Genomic DNA, 15,481 nt, shown 5'->3' with positions numbered 1-15,481 from the left:
GAGGAGCTTTGTGCTGATCTGTGACATATCAGGCTAAAGATAGCAGGGGAGGGTTTGATATTTTCTGTGGGATCTTTTCTCTCGGACCTCGTCGTATTGTGACAGCTGCCCTATCCCTGTTAGAATAACATCCCCGGGAACTCTCTCTTCCACACATGCACGCAGGGGTTGCAAAGCCAACGCCTTTTTTCCCCTGAATGGATGCCCACAGATGGACTATTGCCATAGATTATCATCATAGGATATTAGTAAATGCATGCTGCTGCCTTCATGCTGTTTATTTACCCATACTCGCGTATCCCCTGCAGCGGTGGTGTGCACAGAATCAGGACCCCGCAGGTGTTTTTGGAGGGTTGTCCAGAAAACCGATGCTCCCACGGACCGACGCAAAACCTCGCCAAAATACGCAGGGATCAGATGATAGGAGAAAATAACATTAGGAAAAAGGAAAAAGTTTTTATTTTTTCCTACAAGCAACTATTATTTCCACTTAGATCAGGCTTAACATGAAGGGAAAATAGGTTTTAAAAAGGTATCTCCTGTTTCTGCGTCTTTGTGCCCTGTGAGTGGGCGGGTAGGGGTTAACCTTTCATTTTGCTCTGTTAAGCGCTTACTGAGATGAAGAGACTCAAATCTAGAGCTTTGTTTGAAGAGTGCCATGGGGGATATCCTGTTCAGTTAAAATTTTCTTACGACTAAAACCCCACGGACCTCTGCTATCTAACTGTATTGATTGCTCCCTTTTAATATGTATTTTTTTTGTCTTTCAGAGGAATCTGTTTACATGGAAAAAAGTTCTCTGGTTGTTTTTCTCAGACGAGACTCGCTGTTTTTGAGCCTCTGGGCTAATCTAAAACATGTGGTTTGGTGTTTGCTGGGAGGTTAGGAGACTTTTTTCTTTTTCTTTTTTTTTCTTTGCCTTCTTCTCGTCACCGAATCTCCAACAGTCAAATTATGACTTTGCAAACACAGGAGAAAACCCAACACCGTATGAAACAGAATACATTAGACTGGCCGGTGAACTTCATACCTCGGCACAACTTTTTTCTCTTGTTTTCTTTCGTCCTTTTTTTTTTTCTTTCTTTTTTTTTTTCTTAGAAAGGCAGAGAGACACGGCAGAGAAGATTGGTCCCTGAAAGTGTTGCTCTTCGCTGTAATTGGTGGAAACCTGTTGCTAGGCTTATGTCAGTGTTGGAGCGTTTTCTGCTTCCTCTCTTCTGTGCGCCGATAGGTCGGGTTTAAACTGGTCTGTGGAGTTGTGCCACTTGTTGAACATCCCCACAGTTTCTGTGGTTCTCTCGCGTCTAACTGCATGAGAAAACACAGCAGCCGCAGAGCTAAGGCTCTGCACATGTGCAAGAGTTTACATCTGGCGTGGCTTCCTCTCCTGTTTTTCAATCTTATTAAGTTTAATCAGCCTCTTTAGTGCATTAAGGCTTTTGTGCGCTCATAAAGAAAGGAAACAGCTGGAAATGAGAAAGCAGCTCCCAAAGTTTGTAACTTGTTAAAAGCGACTCACTATGAAACTGTCACGTGTTTCGGATTTAGTCACTGGAATTTAACTCACTCTACATTATCACTGCTGTAACATTGTGAACATTGTCCTCAAACCCTTATTTTAACTAGCTTTAAATTTGCATTTTACAAGATCACATTGATTTTCGCACTTGCCGTGTGATTTTATAGGGGAAGATAAATGAACATTTGAACAACTAGTAGCTGTTTGTGGAGCACAAAGGTGATGGTTGGACAAGATTAATGTGAGTATAAAACTCCTAATTGCTGCACAGTCAATGTTTTTAAAACTGTGCATTTATAAAGTTTGTAATTATGTCCAAATAAACTTATTTTATACTGTTTGCACATTTGGTCTTTTTTTAGAAAGAGGGAATAAGTACTAAGTCTGAGTACAGCTAAGGTTGCTTTCATTCAGTGCTTTTCAGGTCATTGGCCCATGGTCACCTCATAGGTTAGAGTCTGTTTTCTGTCTGAGTTTCTTCTGTTTTGATTATCTTTATATCAGAGGTTGAGGATATGATATCATCGAATCTTTAAAGGGGCCTAGTCACATTAGTTGACCATAAAAAGAAAACACAAAAAAAAACATATGCTGGTGAAGGTTCTCAGTCATCCAGGTCATGGTCATTCCAAAAAAGTTAAAAACCAAAGCAACTGGACTTTTTTCCAAAGTTTGAAGACGTTTCGCTTCTGGATGGGAAGCGAAACGTCTTCAAACTTCGGAAAAAGGTCCAGTTGCTTTGGTTTTTTACTTTTTTGGAACAAAAAACCACATTCATCTTCAAATAAAACAATAAATGCCAAGCGTTTGTCCTGATCATGTTTACTTAGTCCTTTTTGAGCTTGAAAAGAACTTTGCACCAGGCGCGATCAGCAGACGTCATCTTTGTTGTGCCATCTGCTGGCAGTACCACGGAGCTATCAGAAAGCAAGATGGCGACAATTGAGGCGGCTGCCGTAAGAGCTAGTAGACCGTCCTGAAATGACTCGAAGGTAAAGTGACAGCTCGGTGTGGTTCAAGACCAACCCAATCTACAAGGTTAGGGTTACTTAACCTCTTTCTTTTCCCAACTTCACTGGGTGTTGCTGACTCGCTCGGCTCCATTGCTTCTCTCTGTTTACTTATTGCCTGCATGCGCAATATAGTACCTCCGGTCACGTATTCTTGTTATGGTAAATATGCACAAAAGCAATTTGTTTGCTAACAGGGCAAAAACAAAGTGTAAAACACAGAAATTAAATATAGTAAGCCAACAGGGTGTAATAATTTAATCGGAAAAACCTTTATATGCAACCAGCGTGTTCTACAGGTGTAGAAATTCGTAAAGTCATAGTACGTGACTAGGCCCCTTTAAGGATTAGAAAATTGTTTTGATCCACTGGAGCAGAGAGATTGTTATATTGTCTGTACAGCCCATTCTGCTTTTTGTGCTTCTGTTGCAATTTGTCTTTTTTTCTCTTTTTCATTTAACTTCATTGACTAGCTTTTATGTTGCAAGAATAAAGTTTGTATAAATGTTCTTGTTTTTAAGCATTTAAATTAAAATACATCTTTTGAGTTTGGTTAAACAGCCTGGCCCTGTTCAAGTCAAACGGGCATGTCTGTGTGTTAAATATCGTTTGGTCAGCCATAGGCCGCTTTCTGGTAATAGGATTTATGAAATAAGAAATAATCTGTCAAAATCTCCAAAAAAATACTATTATACTATCATACCATTCCTTGTGGTTTAAAGTCCTTTTAAAAATTAGCTAGAGAAAGTTTTTGCTGTTATAAATAAGAGTTACAATTAATACCCCTCCAACACCCGTTGCTGTGCACTGACGGTCAGCTGCCTGAAAGAAGGACTAATTTGAAAAAAAAAACAAAAAAAACAACTGAAAGTCATGGCTTACAAAATTAAAGTCAGGGATTTTTCCGAAAATGTAGAAATTCCCAAGTCCCTTTTTTTTGAATAACTGGGCACGCACAAGACCATCTTACCTTTTCTTCCGCTCCTCAGGGGGATCGTGTGATAAAATCTCTTGGGTCTTACTTCTTTCTTCTGAGGCCTTCCTCTTCTTTTTCAAAGTATATGGTGAGAGCAGCGGAGCAACAATAAACAGCTTACACCGAAGCTAACCGTTAACCTAACCGAATACATAAATGCTAGAAATGTGCAGCCAGCAATCGGAAAAATGGCCGTTACGTGAGTACGTCACAATGATTGGCATGTGGGACAACCAATAGATAAGGTGATCCCCCCTGAACTCAAGGGACAGAGGTTAGCGTGGTCAGGACTAATCCCCTGACCAATCCCTGCCTTCCGGTTTGAAGGGCAGGGATTGGTCAAAGTTTTTACAGTCCTACAGCTCTCACAGATATCTAAAAAAATTTTCCATTCCCTTTTCTGAATACATAATGTATTGACTACCCTCAGGATGGAGGGACCATTTCACCCAGTATAAGTGTTTCTGAACAGGATTACCAACTATAGCTTTAAAGGAGCGCAACTCACTACACTTAATAAGGTAGCACAGTTTTTAGACTACACATTAGCTTTTTAAATAGTATTCTGTGCAAGAAGCACCTGAAAAGGAATACCTGCGTCCATTAAAATAACATTAAATCATACCTATCAGATTACTAATTGTTGCTTTTAAATATTTATGTAGATAAATATAACATGGAAACATCATAAATGACACTCTAAATGTAACAAGACTTGATGTCTCACAAATGTGCTTGGTTTCTTCACATTTAAGCCCAAGTACAAGGTGTTTTTAGAACTGCCATCTTAAGTTGTGTGGAAAGCAACTGTGTGACAGCAGCTTTATACTTTAACTGTACTTTAAACTTTAAATACACTAGTTTTATGTTGTATTCCTTTAATGTTTCTTTCATAAATGCTAATCTTTGCGCTTTAAGTGCACATTATGCAATCAGATAAATATGCATTACTTTTAAAAACTACTTTGGTCTTAAATATTCTTTGACTAGTTTAAAATAATTTAGCAGAACAGTGAATTTTAGATTGTTTTAATTTCTCACACCAAACACACCCCAGACCCTCAATGGTACTTAAAATTATTTCTGAAAGTATATTCTCTCTTTTTAAAAAGTGCATATTAATATTTTGCAGAAACAACTGCTTCTAATCTTGTTTATAATGCGAAAAAAAAACAACAACTTTTAGTCTGAAGATTTTTTCCAGCAGTTGGAGTGTAATGTCACTGACATTAAATCAAGTGGAAACGATTCCGTTGTTCCTGCCCTTCTTCTAGCAGATATGTATCTAAAGCGAATCTGAGATGATTCCTGCTGCTTACAGTAGTCTCCCCGCTTATCGTAATTGACCTGGTATGTTTTCAGCCATTCTACAGCTAAAGGATACCCGGTGTTTTCCCAATCACAATAAGAAAGCTCCTTAAAATTTCTGGTCCTGGTCCATTTCACCCGGTGATTTGATAGTATTCTCTGTTATATGCTGGGTGTTCTCTTCTAAGAATAGCTGATTGACAGTTCAGGCTCACTGCAGGTGACATCAAACAAAATGAGTGAGACGCCTAACGATGTATGTCTTCAGATTCCCCTGAGGCATCCGCAGTGTGGTTTTATATGTCACATTGTGTTCTGAACAATCTTCAAAAGACTCACGAGAATACGTGCAGTGTAGCAGACTGTGACAGCAGCAAGGCATGTTTTCTTTAATCATGTCAATTCTGGAAAATGAAATGCAGGAAATAATCTTATCTAAAGGCACCTGAAGAATCTGGAGGTGGGTGTATAGACAATACTCTTTCCAAATGTCACTTTTCTAAAATAAATTTTCTCTAAAGAGTCATACTTCCTTGAATTTCTTTTAATGTAAGCAATATTTCTCCAGGCCATGAAGTCTTTGCATCCTTTCATCCCTAACTCAAGATGCAAATTAGCAAAGAGCACCTTTAGAAATGGTAAATGAATTAAAGTTTCTCTCTCAATAAAAACAGCAAAATGTATGTGGCCTGCAGAAGTATGTATACTCGAGTTAATTCACATTTTGTCATGTTACAACTAGTGTTGCACTGATACCGATACCAGTATCGGAAGGGGCCCCGATCCAGCACTAAAATGGTGGTATCGGTATCGGTGAGTCCCAACAAATAGGTCACGATACCATTTTGATATTTTGTATGTCACTTGAACGCAGCCTTCTCTCTCCCGACTAGTATTATACATGTTATATACACTGCAAAAACGGGTCTAAAAATAAGTAAAATGTTCTTAAAGTTAGTGTATTTGTCCTTGATTTGAGCATGTAAATAAGATTATTTGCCAATGGAATGAGTACTTTGACCCCTAATATAAGATAATTAGACATCCTGCACTTGAAATAAGATGATGGAGATGAGTTGTTCCTATTTTAAGTGCAAAAATCTTGTTCCATTGGCAAATCATCCTATTTACCTGCTCAAATCAAGGACAAATACACAAAAAATCAGGGTTTAAAAGAGATTATTCAATTATTAATGTAATTTTACTGTCTTACTGTTGCACTACTATTATACATGTTATAATTTCACAAATGTTGCACTATTTTGGCCTTTGAGAGCCAAATGTTTATTCAACTATTGTCACCCATTCCAGGTAGGCAATAAAAAGTTCTACTATCCTAAGTAGTATGCAGTTCTTCATATATACACACACACATAAATATCAAACAGATGGTATCGGTATCGTGGGCGAAAAAATGGCATCGGCGCAACACTAGTTACAACTACAATCACCAAGGCCGAAGTAGCCTTAAGGTTGCTTAATGGTTGACGCACGTACGTTTCGTGCGGAAAGGAGACGTGCAGACCTCCCGTCTGAAGCATTTATGCTCCGTGTGGCGTTTCCTCCTATGTAGCACTTTTCTCCTACACTCTAGAGGGCAGCGTTGCGCTCCTACGTCAAGCGTACTACACCCCACTATACGTACAACTAGACAACACAGTTGTTTCCAACATTTAAGCCTCTTACTTTCTTCCAAGAGTGACGGCGATTTCTGTCCAGGACTTGTTAACAGCTTGTTGATCGCAGTGATCTTTTTTGGAGCGAATCATAAAGATGTCTATATTTACGAACCTACCGCTAGAAGGAGCACTTGCTCGTCTGCCATGTTTTTCCACGCGGGACTGTCAGTGTAGTTAGAAACTTTCCCAGATGTGCAGAGTGGAAACGTTTAGCCGCGGGGAGGGGTCTGGAAATCAAGATGACGTCATATGGCTCCGTGGACCTCGCGAATGCATCAAGCATAAACCAGGGCTCCATCTGAATACCCTTAATAATATTGAGCATTGAGCTCCATCCACCTTGCCTTCAGCTGTAACCAGTTTCCTGATCTTTGCTGAGGAAAAGCACCACCACAGCATGTCGCCCTGCGGTGGTGGTGAGTTCAGGGGGACATGCAGGACAAGCTTTCTGCTATACATTGCATGTCTGTGTAGCTGGAGGGCTCTATCCTGGTAGGTTTGCAGTTGTCTTGTAGACATTTTATTCAGATGAGGAATTGAGAAGTGCTCCGGAAGGCATTCAAAACTTCTCTATAATTTTATCCCTGACCTGCCAGGTGTGTTTCCTGCTCTTCATGATACTGACTTCTCAAGGCAACTGCTTACACTGGATTTTACTTATGGGGAATGTACCTACTTATGTATTTGTTTTATTATATATCATATTTTTCCACTTCACAGTGCATTACTTTGTGTTATTTATTTGCGGTGGTTAAAAATGTTCAAAAAGTTCAAGGAATAGGAATACTTTTTCAAGGCACTGTATCAGTCATCATTTTTGAAACAACATGAAGCACAAAAGGATCAAAATGATCATGCATAGTGTTTACAAAAACACGAACTGATCTGATGTGCAAATATTAACTGCGAAGTCAGTGCATGCACGCTGACAATAGTGTTTGGTCGTGTCTGCGAGGCCTGGACCCCGGAGCCCAAGCGCTTTTATGTGAAAAGGTTTGGTGTGTCGTCAGCCCTAATGCTGACCAGCCTCTTGTGCAGCTTTGCTGAGCCATGGGGCTCCCAGCAGGGCCTGGAGTGCTGACTCCAGTCCTGGGAACATGTTTACCACTGGCCTGCACCCCACCCTGTGGCATCATGAGAGGGGCTGGCAGGGGCAGCCTCCACGTAACACAATGAACCTGCTGAATATGGTGCTATACAGTTATCAGTGCTGGGGACTAGCAGGTGGTTGAGAAACTTGCTCGACAGGCTCACAGAGATACACTTCTTTTAGCTTCCTCTTTGGCTCATTATTTCTAAATTTAACTTGTCTATCTGTTTTTTCATTTTTCAAAGCCCTCCCAACTCTAATGTTAATAGGTTGTTTCAACGGTAGCCGGTTCCTCTTATCCCTAGTTATCTGGGAAAACATTTTATTTTGAAATCTCACTAATAGACTCGAGACACGGACATTCATGGGTTTGTGTTTGTCCACAGCGATCAAAATCTGATGCCTTTGGGATGTGTTGGCTGACATTTGGGGGGGGGGAAGCTCTTCACTGTGTGTTGCTATCAATTTGCGGCCTGCAAAGATAAGTGTAGTCTTGGCAGTGGTACTCATTAACTGTACCATCTGAACACATCTTAGAGCCTTTCGAACATGCAATGTATTCTATCTTTCTTGGATATTATATCCGAGAAAGATAACCTGATTGAATAATTAAGGTAGTTTTCAAATAATGGTTTCACTTATTAAGGGTATGAAGCAGTCCAGGCAAACCTGGCCATCTGTGAAAAACCTTAAAAACTGGGTAACAACTGGTAATCAGTTTTTAACATCACTGTGGAGAAATTCTGGTTTTCAAGCATAAATGTCCTGTTTAAGTACATGCTACAGCACCTCAATCAAAGTTAAGTCCGTGCATCGTCAATGTCGGTTCAAATGACCTCACCTTGTTATTTTAGCGCCAAACAGAGGTGGACTTCCTGGTTTGCGATCATAATCCTGCTGCAACTTAATGTAAAAAAGTAATAGAGATTCTAGAAGAAACTGATAGAAAAACAAATCCTGCTAGAGAGCAACGCAACCCCATATCATCCCACTACCGCCTCCATGTATGACTGCTGGTGTGATCTTCTTTTTCATAGATTTGCTTTGGGTAATTTTACGCCAGATGAACTGAGACTCACAGGTTTCCTTTGTGTTCTCTTTGGTCAGCAGCTGTTTTGGCTCAGTCTCTCTCTAGACTGTGGATGCCATTGTTGCCCAGGGTCAGTTTTATTGTTGAATCAACCAGGATTTCATGTAACTCTTTCCTGCCTGATTAATGTCAGTGGATTTCTTTAAGATTTTCAGCCTACTTCATGTTGTCAGACAGGTTTTATTTAAGGGCTTTCTTGACTCTGGAGGTCTGGCATTTATCACTCCTGGGTAAAATTAAACTCAGATGCTTGTTTCCCCTAATAAATGAAATGATCATACAAAATCTGTTTTTATATTTATGTTATTTTGCCTGACACTAAAATGTGTTTGATGTGAAATATTAAAGTGCAATAAAAAAAAGCAAAAACATGAGAAATCTGTGTGGGCAACTACTTTTTTACAGCAGTGTACTTAAAATATAAAACTAATTTTATTTAGTGCACCAGCTACTTTGAATACCAATTTGAATGCTGTTAATTGATGGACTATTGGTACACTTAATATAGTCACATAACTAGAGATGGGTTTTAAAAAGTTCCCTGGTCTTTACTATTTTGATTACAGTGAATTTGACATTGAGATGCATGAAACAGGTTTAGTTTAATCTTTTGTTCTATGTGTTGACAAAAAAGCGTCTCATCTTGATCGCTGCATGCAAAAAGAACCTGTATCTTTTACAGTTTATAGAAGTAGTTCTTTAAATGGATCTCATTGGTAAGAATACGATGAGGTTAACGCAACGTGGAAACTGTAACCTACTATTAAAATGTGCAGTTTCAGGTGTTATCTTCATGTCATAATTCTGAGGAATCATTTACCTCGCGACCTGTGCTTTGTTTAAACTAGTTAAAAGCTGTTCCACTGCACATGTTATTGTCAGGGTTGGTATAAACAAAGCCATTGAGCTGCCTGCTTCTTATCTCTGCTTCCTCCTTGCTTTTAAAAGGCCTCCTTCAACATGGGCTGATTGGTGGAGGAATGGCATTTTCTGTGGTGTGACAGGCTGCGGTGCAAAACCACCAACTGAAGGGCTGTTGTTGTTGCAGCAGCTCCTGCAGCCATCCATTTCGCTGTGGCGATGTTGATCTTTTCAGTGGACCTCTATGCCTTTTTTTAAAAAAAATATATATTATTTTTGCTGCTCACCAAGTAAGGGGAGGGAGACTCAGCTTACTTTCCCCCTTGCCCGTTCCTACAGTACAGCGAAAAAGCCAACAGGGGGACTTGCTGCTGCTTGCTTGTTGTTTTTCACGCACATTGCAAAGATGCACTCACAGATATACCCCCTTTTTTTTTCTCCCCCCCCGCTCACAGCATTACTCGGGTCTATTTTCGGAGCTGCAGGACTGTTTGTCGCGCTTTTATATCATAATCGATTTAACGGATTTGGGGCGGAAAACAATCATTTAGGAATCTGCTTGCATCGATCGCAGGCTTTAGTTAGCATACAGAGCGCAAGAAAAGCACTAAATTCAATCATGATCGATAAGAAGAGAGAACAAAAGAAGCAGAGAGAGAAGTGATGATGTTTTCTTGGAGGAGGAGGGGGGGGGGGGAATCGTCAACCCCCCCCCTCTTCTCACGTTTAGGACGCAATCGTTCCTCACGCTTAGCTCCGCCCGTCGGCGTCCAGCGCCGCTATTGGCTGACCGAAATCCCTCTTCGCGTTCTGATTGGCCGCCGGCGGCGTCACTCACCCGACCCACTTGTTATTTACCGAATGTATGAGCCGTAGAGGACGGTATTCTGCTGAAGGGGCAGCAACAGCTGACTCCTTGCCTGCCTAGCCACTTTCCCCCCCACCAGTGCCCCAAGGAACAAAGACTGGAGGATAAAAAAGAAAAGAGAGCCATTTAAAATCACACTGTTTTTTTTCTCTCCTCCTCTTCTCCGCGGAAAGAAGCAGAGGAAAAACGGAGAAAACGAAATGAGGCACGCCATCGCACCGTCGGAAAACGTGGAGAATAATTCAAACGCAGTGACAGACTTGTTTAAGATATGCACCCATTGTGAGCGGCTCACCAAAAAGGTAAAAAAGGCTGCAAAAATGACATTAGAAGGACGAAAGTCTTGCATTATTCCGATGCTTTATCCTGTCATGCAGGGTTTAAAAACGGTGTCATGTATTTTATTTTATTTTTTTCCGTGGGGGGGAGAATTATTAGAAGCGACGTTTGTCCTTCCAGCGGACAGGCTGCAGTGCAGTCTTTTGTCCGGACTTGTTTCCCAGAGTGGAGAGTTTGTCGTCACTGGGCAATGAAAGCTGACGGCTCCTTCTGTTAAACCCAGATGTGGACATGCAGACGTGTAGATGAAGCATTTTAGTGCGTTTTTAAGCCAGTGTCACCCATGGATAGGGTCCCGTTTGGTCCAGTGAGAGCCGTGGGGACATGTCTCGACAAGCAGCGGAAAGTTACTGGACAGGACAGGACGACGTAAAGGTTTCTGTGTCCTCGCGTCGTTCAGTTTATTCATAAATGTCCGGGTTGCTTTGATTCCGAAACCCATATTTACACTGCGGAAGCAAACGGGGCTTAAATCTTTTTTTTTCCTTTTTTGTATATCTGTCGGTGTTGCGGCGCAGTTTGATCTGCAGCGTTCACTTCTCCTTTCCTCTGCCTCCTTCTCACATTTAAACTCAACCTGTTTCTAACCCTTTTTTCTTTCCTTTCTTGTCTTTCAGGATTTGGGCATAAGGATCCCAAGACCCCTAGGAAGCGGACCGAGCAGATTTATCCCCGAAAAAGAGGTATGGGTCAGCCTCTCATCTCATACAAGACTTTTAAAATCTGCTGTAAACAAACAAAGAAAAACAAAAAAAAGCACAGATTTAATATCGTTTTTTTTTTATTTATTTTAATAGATTCTTCAAGTCAGTAAAGTGGACGCCAGGACGCAGGCGATATTTGAGGATGCATTTGCAGCCCTCCATCGGCTGGACAACATTTCCCTCGTGATGAGCTTCCACCCACAGTACCTGGAGAGCTTCCTCCGGACGCAGCACTACCTGCTGCAGATGGACGGACCCCTGCCTTTGCACTACAGACACTACATCGGCATTATGGTAAGCGCCTCTGAAGCCTCGCTTCTGCTTTGTATTTATTTATCGTTGCTTCTTTCAGTCTGCTGATGCCCTTCTTTTTTTTTTGTTTTTTACCGGCTTTGTGCAGGCGACCGCGCGCCACCAGTGCTCCTACCTGGTCAACCTGCACGTGAACGACTTCCTCCAGGTCGGGGGGAATCCCAAGTGGCTGAACGGTCTGAACGAGGCGCCGCAGAAGCTGCAGCAGCTCGGGGAGATCAACAAAATCCTGGCGCACCGCCCGTGGCTCCTCACCAAGGAGCACATCGAGGTGAGCAGAGCGAGATCCCAACCCCCCGGGTGGCGTCGAGACGCGAGGCCCGCAGTTGTGGTTCGGTTCTGGAGCTTGTCCTGTGTGTCGCTTTCTTTCAGCGCCTCCTGAAGGCAGAGGAGCACAGCTGGTCCCTGGCGGAGCTCATCCACGCCGTGGTCCTGCTCACCCACTACCACTCCCTCTCGTCCTTCACCTTCGGCTGCGGCATCATGCCAGAGATCAACTGCGACAGCGGACACACGTTCAGGCCCCCCTCCATCAGCCAGTACTGCGTGTGTGACATCGCCAACGGCAACGGCCACGCCAACCACCACGACGATTTGCTGGGCGATCAGGTGAGCGGTCGCCTACGGAGCCTATTCTAAACCGATCGAGCGCCGCAGCATTGTTGATCCCCCCTCTTACCTTTTTCCTTCGACAGGAGATGTGCGGCGAGGTGGAGGAGCTGATGGAGAGGATGAAACAGCTGCAGGAGTGCCGCGACGACGAAGAGGCCAGCCAGGAGGAGATGGCCACTCGCTTCGAGAGGGAGAAGACGGAGAGCATGCTGGTGGTGACGTCGGAGGACGAGGAGTGCGTCCCCTCCAGGGAGATCTCTCGCCACTTCGAGGACACCAGCTACGGCTACCAAGACTTCTCCAGGCGGGGGGAGCAGGTGCCCACCTTCAGAGCGCAGGTACCCGTCACACACGGCGTCACGGAGCGGTTTGGGGGGAAACGTGTTATGGATGCGTGTCGTTGAGACGTTTGCCTCCCCCCCCCTGCAGGACTACAGCTGGGAGGACCACGGCTTCTCTCTGGTCAACAGGCTGTATCCTGATGTGGGCCAGATGCTGGACGAGAAGTTTCAGATGGCCTACAACCTCACGTACAACACCATGGCAACGCATAAGGACGTGGACACCAGCATGCTGCGCAGGGCCATCTGGAACTACATCCACTGCATGTTCGGCATCAGGTCCGTCGCCAGATACCGTCTGATTTTCACTTCCTATCATTGAAACCCGCCTCGCTTTGTGTGCCCCCCCCCCTCCTCCTCCTGACGCCTTTTCCCTCTGCCTTCCTCAGGTATGACGACTATGATTACGGGGAGATAAATCAGCTTCTGGACCGTAGCTTTAAGATCTATATCAAGACCATGGTGTGCAGCCCCGAGAAGACCACCAAACGAATGTATGAGAGTTTCTGGAGGCAGTTTCAGCACTCCGAGAAGGTACAACTCTGAGTTTCCTGTTTTTGAGCTCTTTAAATGTGGTTAACGCTGCTGCAGCGCATTAAAGTCACTCTCTTCTTCTTCTTCTTCTTCTCTTCCAATCTCCTCCTGCCAGGTCCACGTTAATCTGCTTCTTATGGAAGCACGGATGCAAGCCGAACTGTTATACGCTCTGAGAGCGATCACCCGCTACATGACATGAAGTGCTTTTTTTTTTTTTTTTTTTTTTTTGCCGTTTTAACTGTTGTCCTTAAACTGTCGATGTCGTTGCTCTTTCTGGAACACTTAAAGAGAAAAGAAAACATACATGGGGAAGGTTTTTCTTTTTGGAGGGGTGGGGTGGGGGGGTTTAAGCAAAAAGAGCTATCCGTTTTGGACAATGCCTGTTGGTTGGACGTTGCAGAGATGATCGGAACAAACGGAGATCAAGGGAAGAATCTTTATTTTTTTCTGTACTGGAGAAAAGTCATCTCAAACTACAAGTGGATCCACAGTCAGACGTTGCCTGCAGTGCCAAAAAACGACCAACAGAGGACAGCGTTGAGCGAGCCAAAGCCCTGCTTGAGGAGGGGGGGGGGGGGGGGGGTTGCGTTAGCTCGCAGCATTGACACTGGAGACATCCAGGGCTACATTTCAGTATTCCAGCATTGCCTGTCTCACTTCTCTCTCTCTCACGTTAGGAATGAGATTCCCCAGAAAGAAAGCTGTGCAGCCGCATACATACAGTCTGCACTTTTTGATTCTGTCGTCACTGTTGTTTTGTTTAGTTTCTTTAAAATCTTTTTATTTCACTTTTTGTATGACGAGAAGGCGATGGTTTCAATGTAACGGCAGATGGATGCGTTAACTCTAGTGTTGTTTTTGTTTTCAGTGTTTTCTACGTGTGCCTGAACTATATCCAGCACAGTGTGCATATGTGCTGATGCTGCTGCTCCCTGTTGTATTTTAGCGGGATCATATTGATGCCCCAAAAAAAAAATCACCCCTCACCCAATTCCCTTTTAATCCCTTTTCTAAAAGCCCCTGTCCATTAAAAATCCATCGCATTACTACCCCCACCCTCTTTTTTTCCCGTTAACCACATCCCAAATCTCAAACGTCAGAGTAAGCTAATCCGTGGAGTGTGAAAACCCTACATGTGGGGGGGGGGGAGAACTCAAAAGAACACTGTCTGAGCCCCTTTTGAGTTTGACTGTACCGGTGTGAATGAGTTTTTTTGTTTTTGTTTTCTGATAATTGAGGTGTGAGTGTTTCGTGTGCGTGCTTCACAAAAAAAAAAAAAAAACAGGTGGAGACGAGAAAAAGAAACGTATGTCTTGGAATTTCATTTAAGAAAGAGAGAGAAAAAAAAAAAGCGAGGCACTTTGAAGGAAAGCCTTCTTGCTTCTGCTGTAGCTCATGTTATTGTGATAAAACTGTTCTTTTTGTTGTCTTTTTTTTTTTTGTTTTTCTTGTATTGGGGGGCGGGGGGGAGAAAATCATGTCATTGGAGTAGAAAGTTGGGGGGAAACCAGCTTCTCCAGGACGGGGGTTTGCTTCCGTCATATCTCGTCTTCCGCTTACCCCCCACCTGGCTGGTTCGCCTAACTCTTTCAAAGCTTTTGATTGTGAATTTTACCAGTAAAATACCTCTTCTGTTTTTTTTTTTTTACATGTAAAAAGTGCTCTTTGGTGAGCAGAGACTCTCTTTGGGCTGTCGTGTTTTCCCGCTGCTCGGGAATCCAGAGCTCACACAGGGCTGCCTGCGGTCGATAGCTTTCGAACGCGAAAAAAAAGGTTGTAGCTGTGCTTATTTCCCTGCGAGGGAAGTCTAACCACCAGTGCAAAAGCAGCTTTTTTTTTTTTTTTTTTTTTTTAAATCAGGGGTGTAATGCCTCTGTTCATTTCTTTTGTTTACTAAAAAAAAAAAAAATCTGTAAAGTACTGCATTCTTGTGAGGGTGGACTGAGAAAAATCAGGTGCAAGACGATGTGAGGAGGAGCAGAGCTGCAATGATAAGAGAATGGTACATTTGAAAGTGGTTTAAGAGGAAGTTTGTATTTTTTTTTCTTTTCTTTCAAACTCCTGACTGATGTCAGTTACTGACACTTTTTATATGAAAATATGGAAAAAGTAAAAAAAAAAAAATCAAAATAAACTATAATACTGAGTTTTCGTGTATCGTTTGTAGTCTCGTCCTTACAAGATAAACTTTTACTGCTTCACGAAAGATGTCGCAGGAGCTCTAAATACGCCACA

The 15,481-nt window shown here is 42.7% G+C and overlaps 1 protein-coding gene across 4 annotated transcripts in view; it reads left to right on the top strand.

Annotated features, from left to right (window-relative positions):
* Nucleotides 1–14,371, top strand: part of sesn1 (sestrin 1) — an 80,459-nt gene extending 66,088 nt beyond the window's left edge. For 2 of the 4 annotated variants that reach the window (XM_012867279.3, XM_036147349.1), the window contains 8 exons: nt 11,358–11,423; nt 11,538–11,738; nt 11,845–12,027; nt 12,129–12,365; nt 12,452–12,706; nt 12,798–12,988; nt 13,099–13,243; nt 13,359–14,371. In XM_012867279.3, the coding sequence (XP_012722733.1) occupies nt 11,358–11,423; nt 11,538–11,738; nt 11,845–12,027; nt 12,129–12,365; nt 12,452–12,706; nt 12,798–12,988; nt 13,099–13,243; nt 13,359–13,445 (1,365 nt within the window). In that variant the 3' untranslated portion in view covers nt 13,446–14,371. Of the gene's footprint in view, nt 1–10,401; nt 10,704–11,092; nt 11,116–11,357; nt 11,424–11,537; nt 11,739–11,844; nt 12,028–12,128; nt 12,366–12,451; nt 12,707–12,797; nt 12,989–13,098; nt 13,244–13,358 lie in introns of those variants that run through there. The other 2 variants (XM_012867280.3, XM_036147350.1) reach the window with 2 other exon arrangements.
* Nucleotides 14,372–15,481: the final 1,110 nt, after the last annotated feature.

The sequence above is a fragment of the Fundulus heteroclitus genome, chromosome 15, assembly GCF_011125445.2.
Source record: "Fundulus heteroclitus isolate FHET01 chromosome 15, MU-UCD_Fhet_4.1, whole genome shotgun sequence".
Taxonomy (NCBI): Eukaryota; Metazoa; Chordata; class Actinopteri; order Cyprinodontiformes; family Fundulidae; genus Fundulus; species Fundulus heteroclitus.
This window is presented reverse-complemented; position numbering and strand designations above follow the sequence as displayed.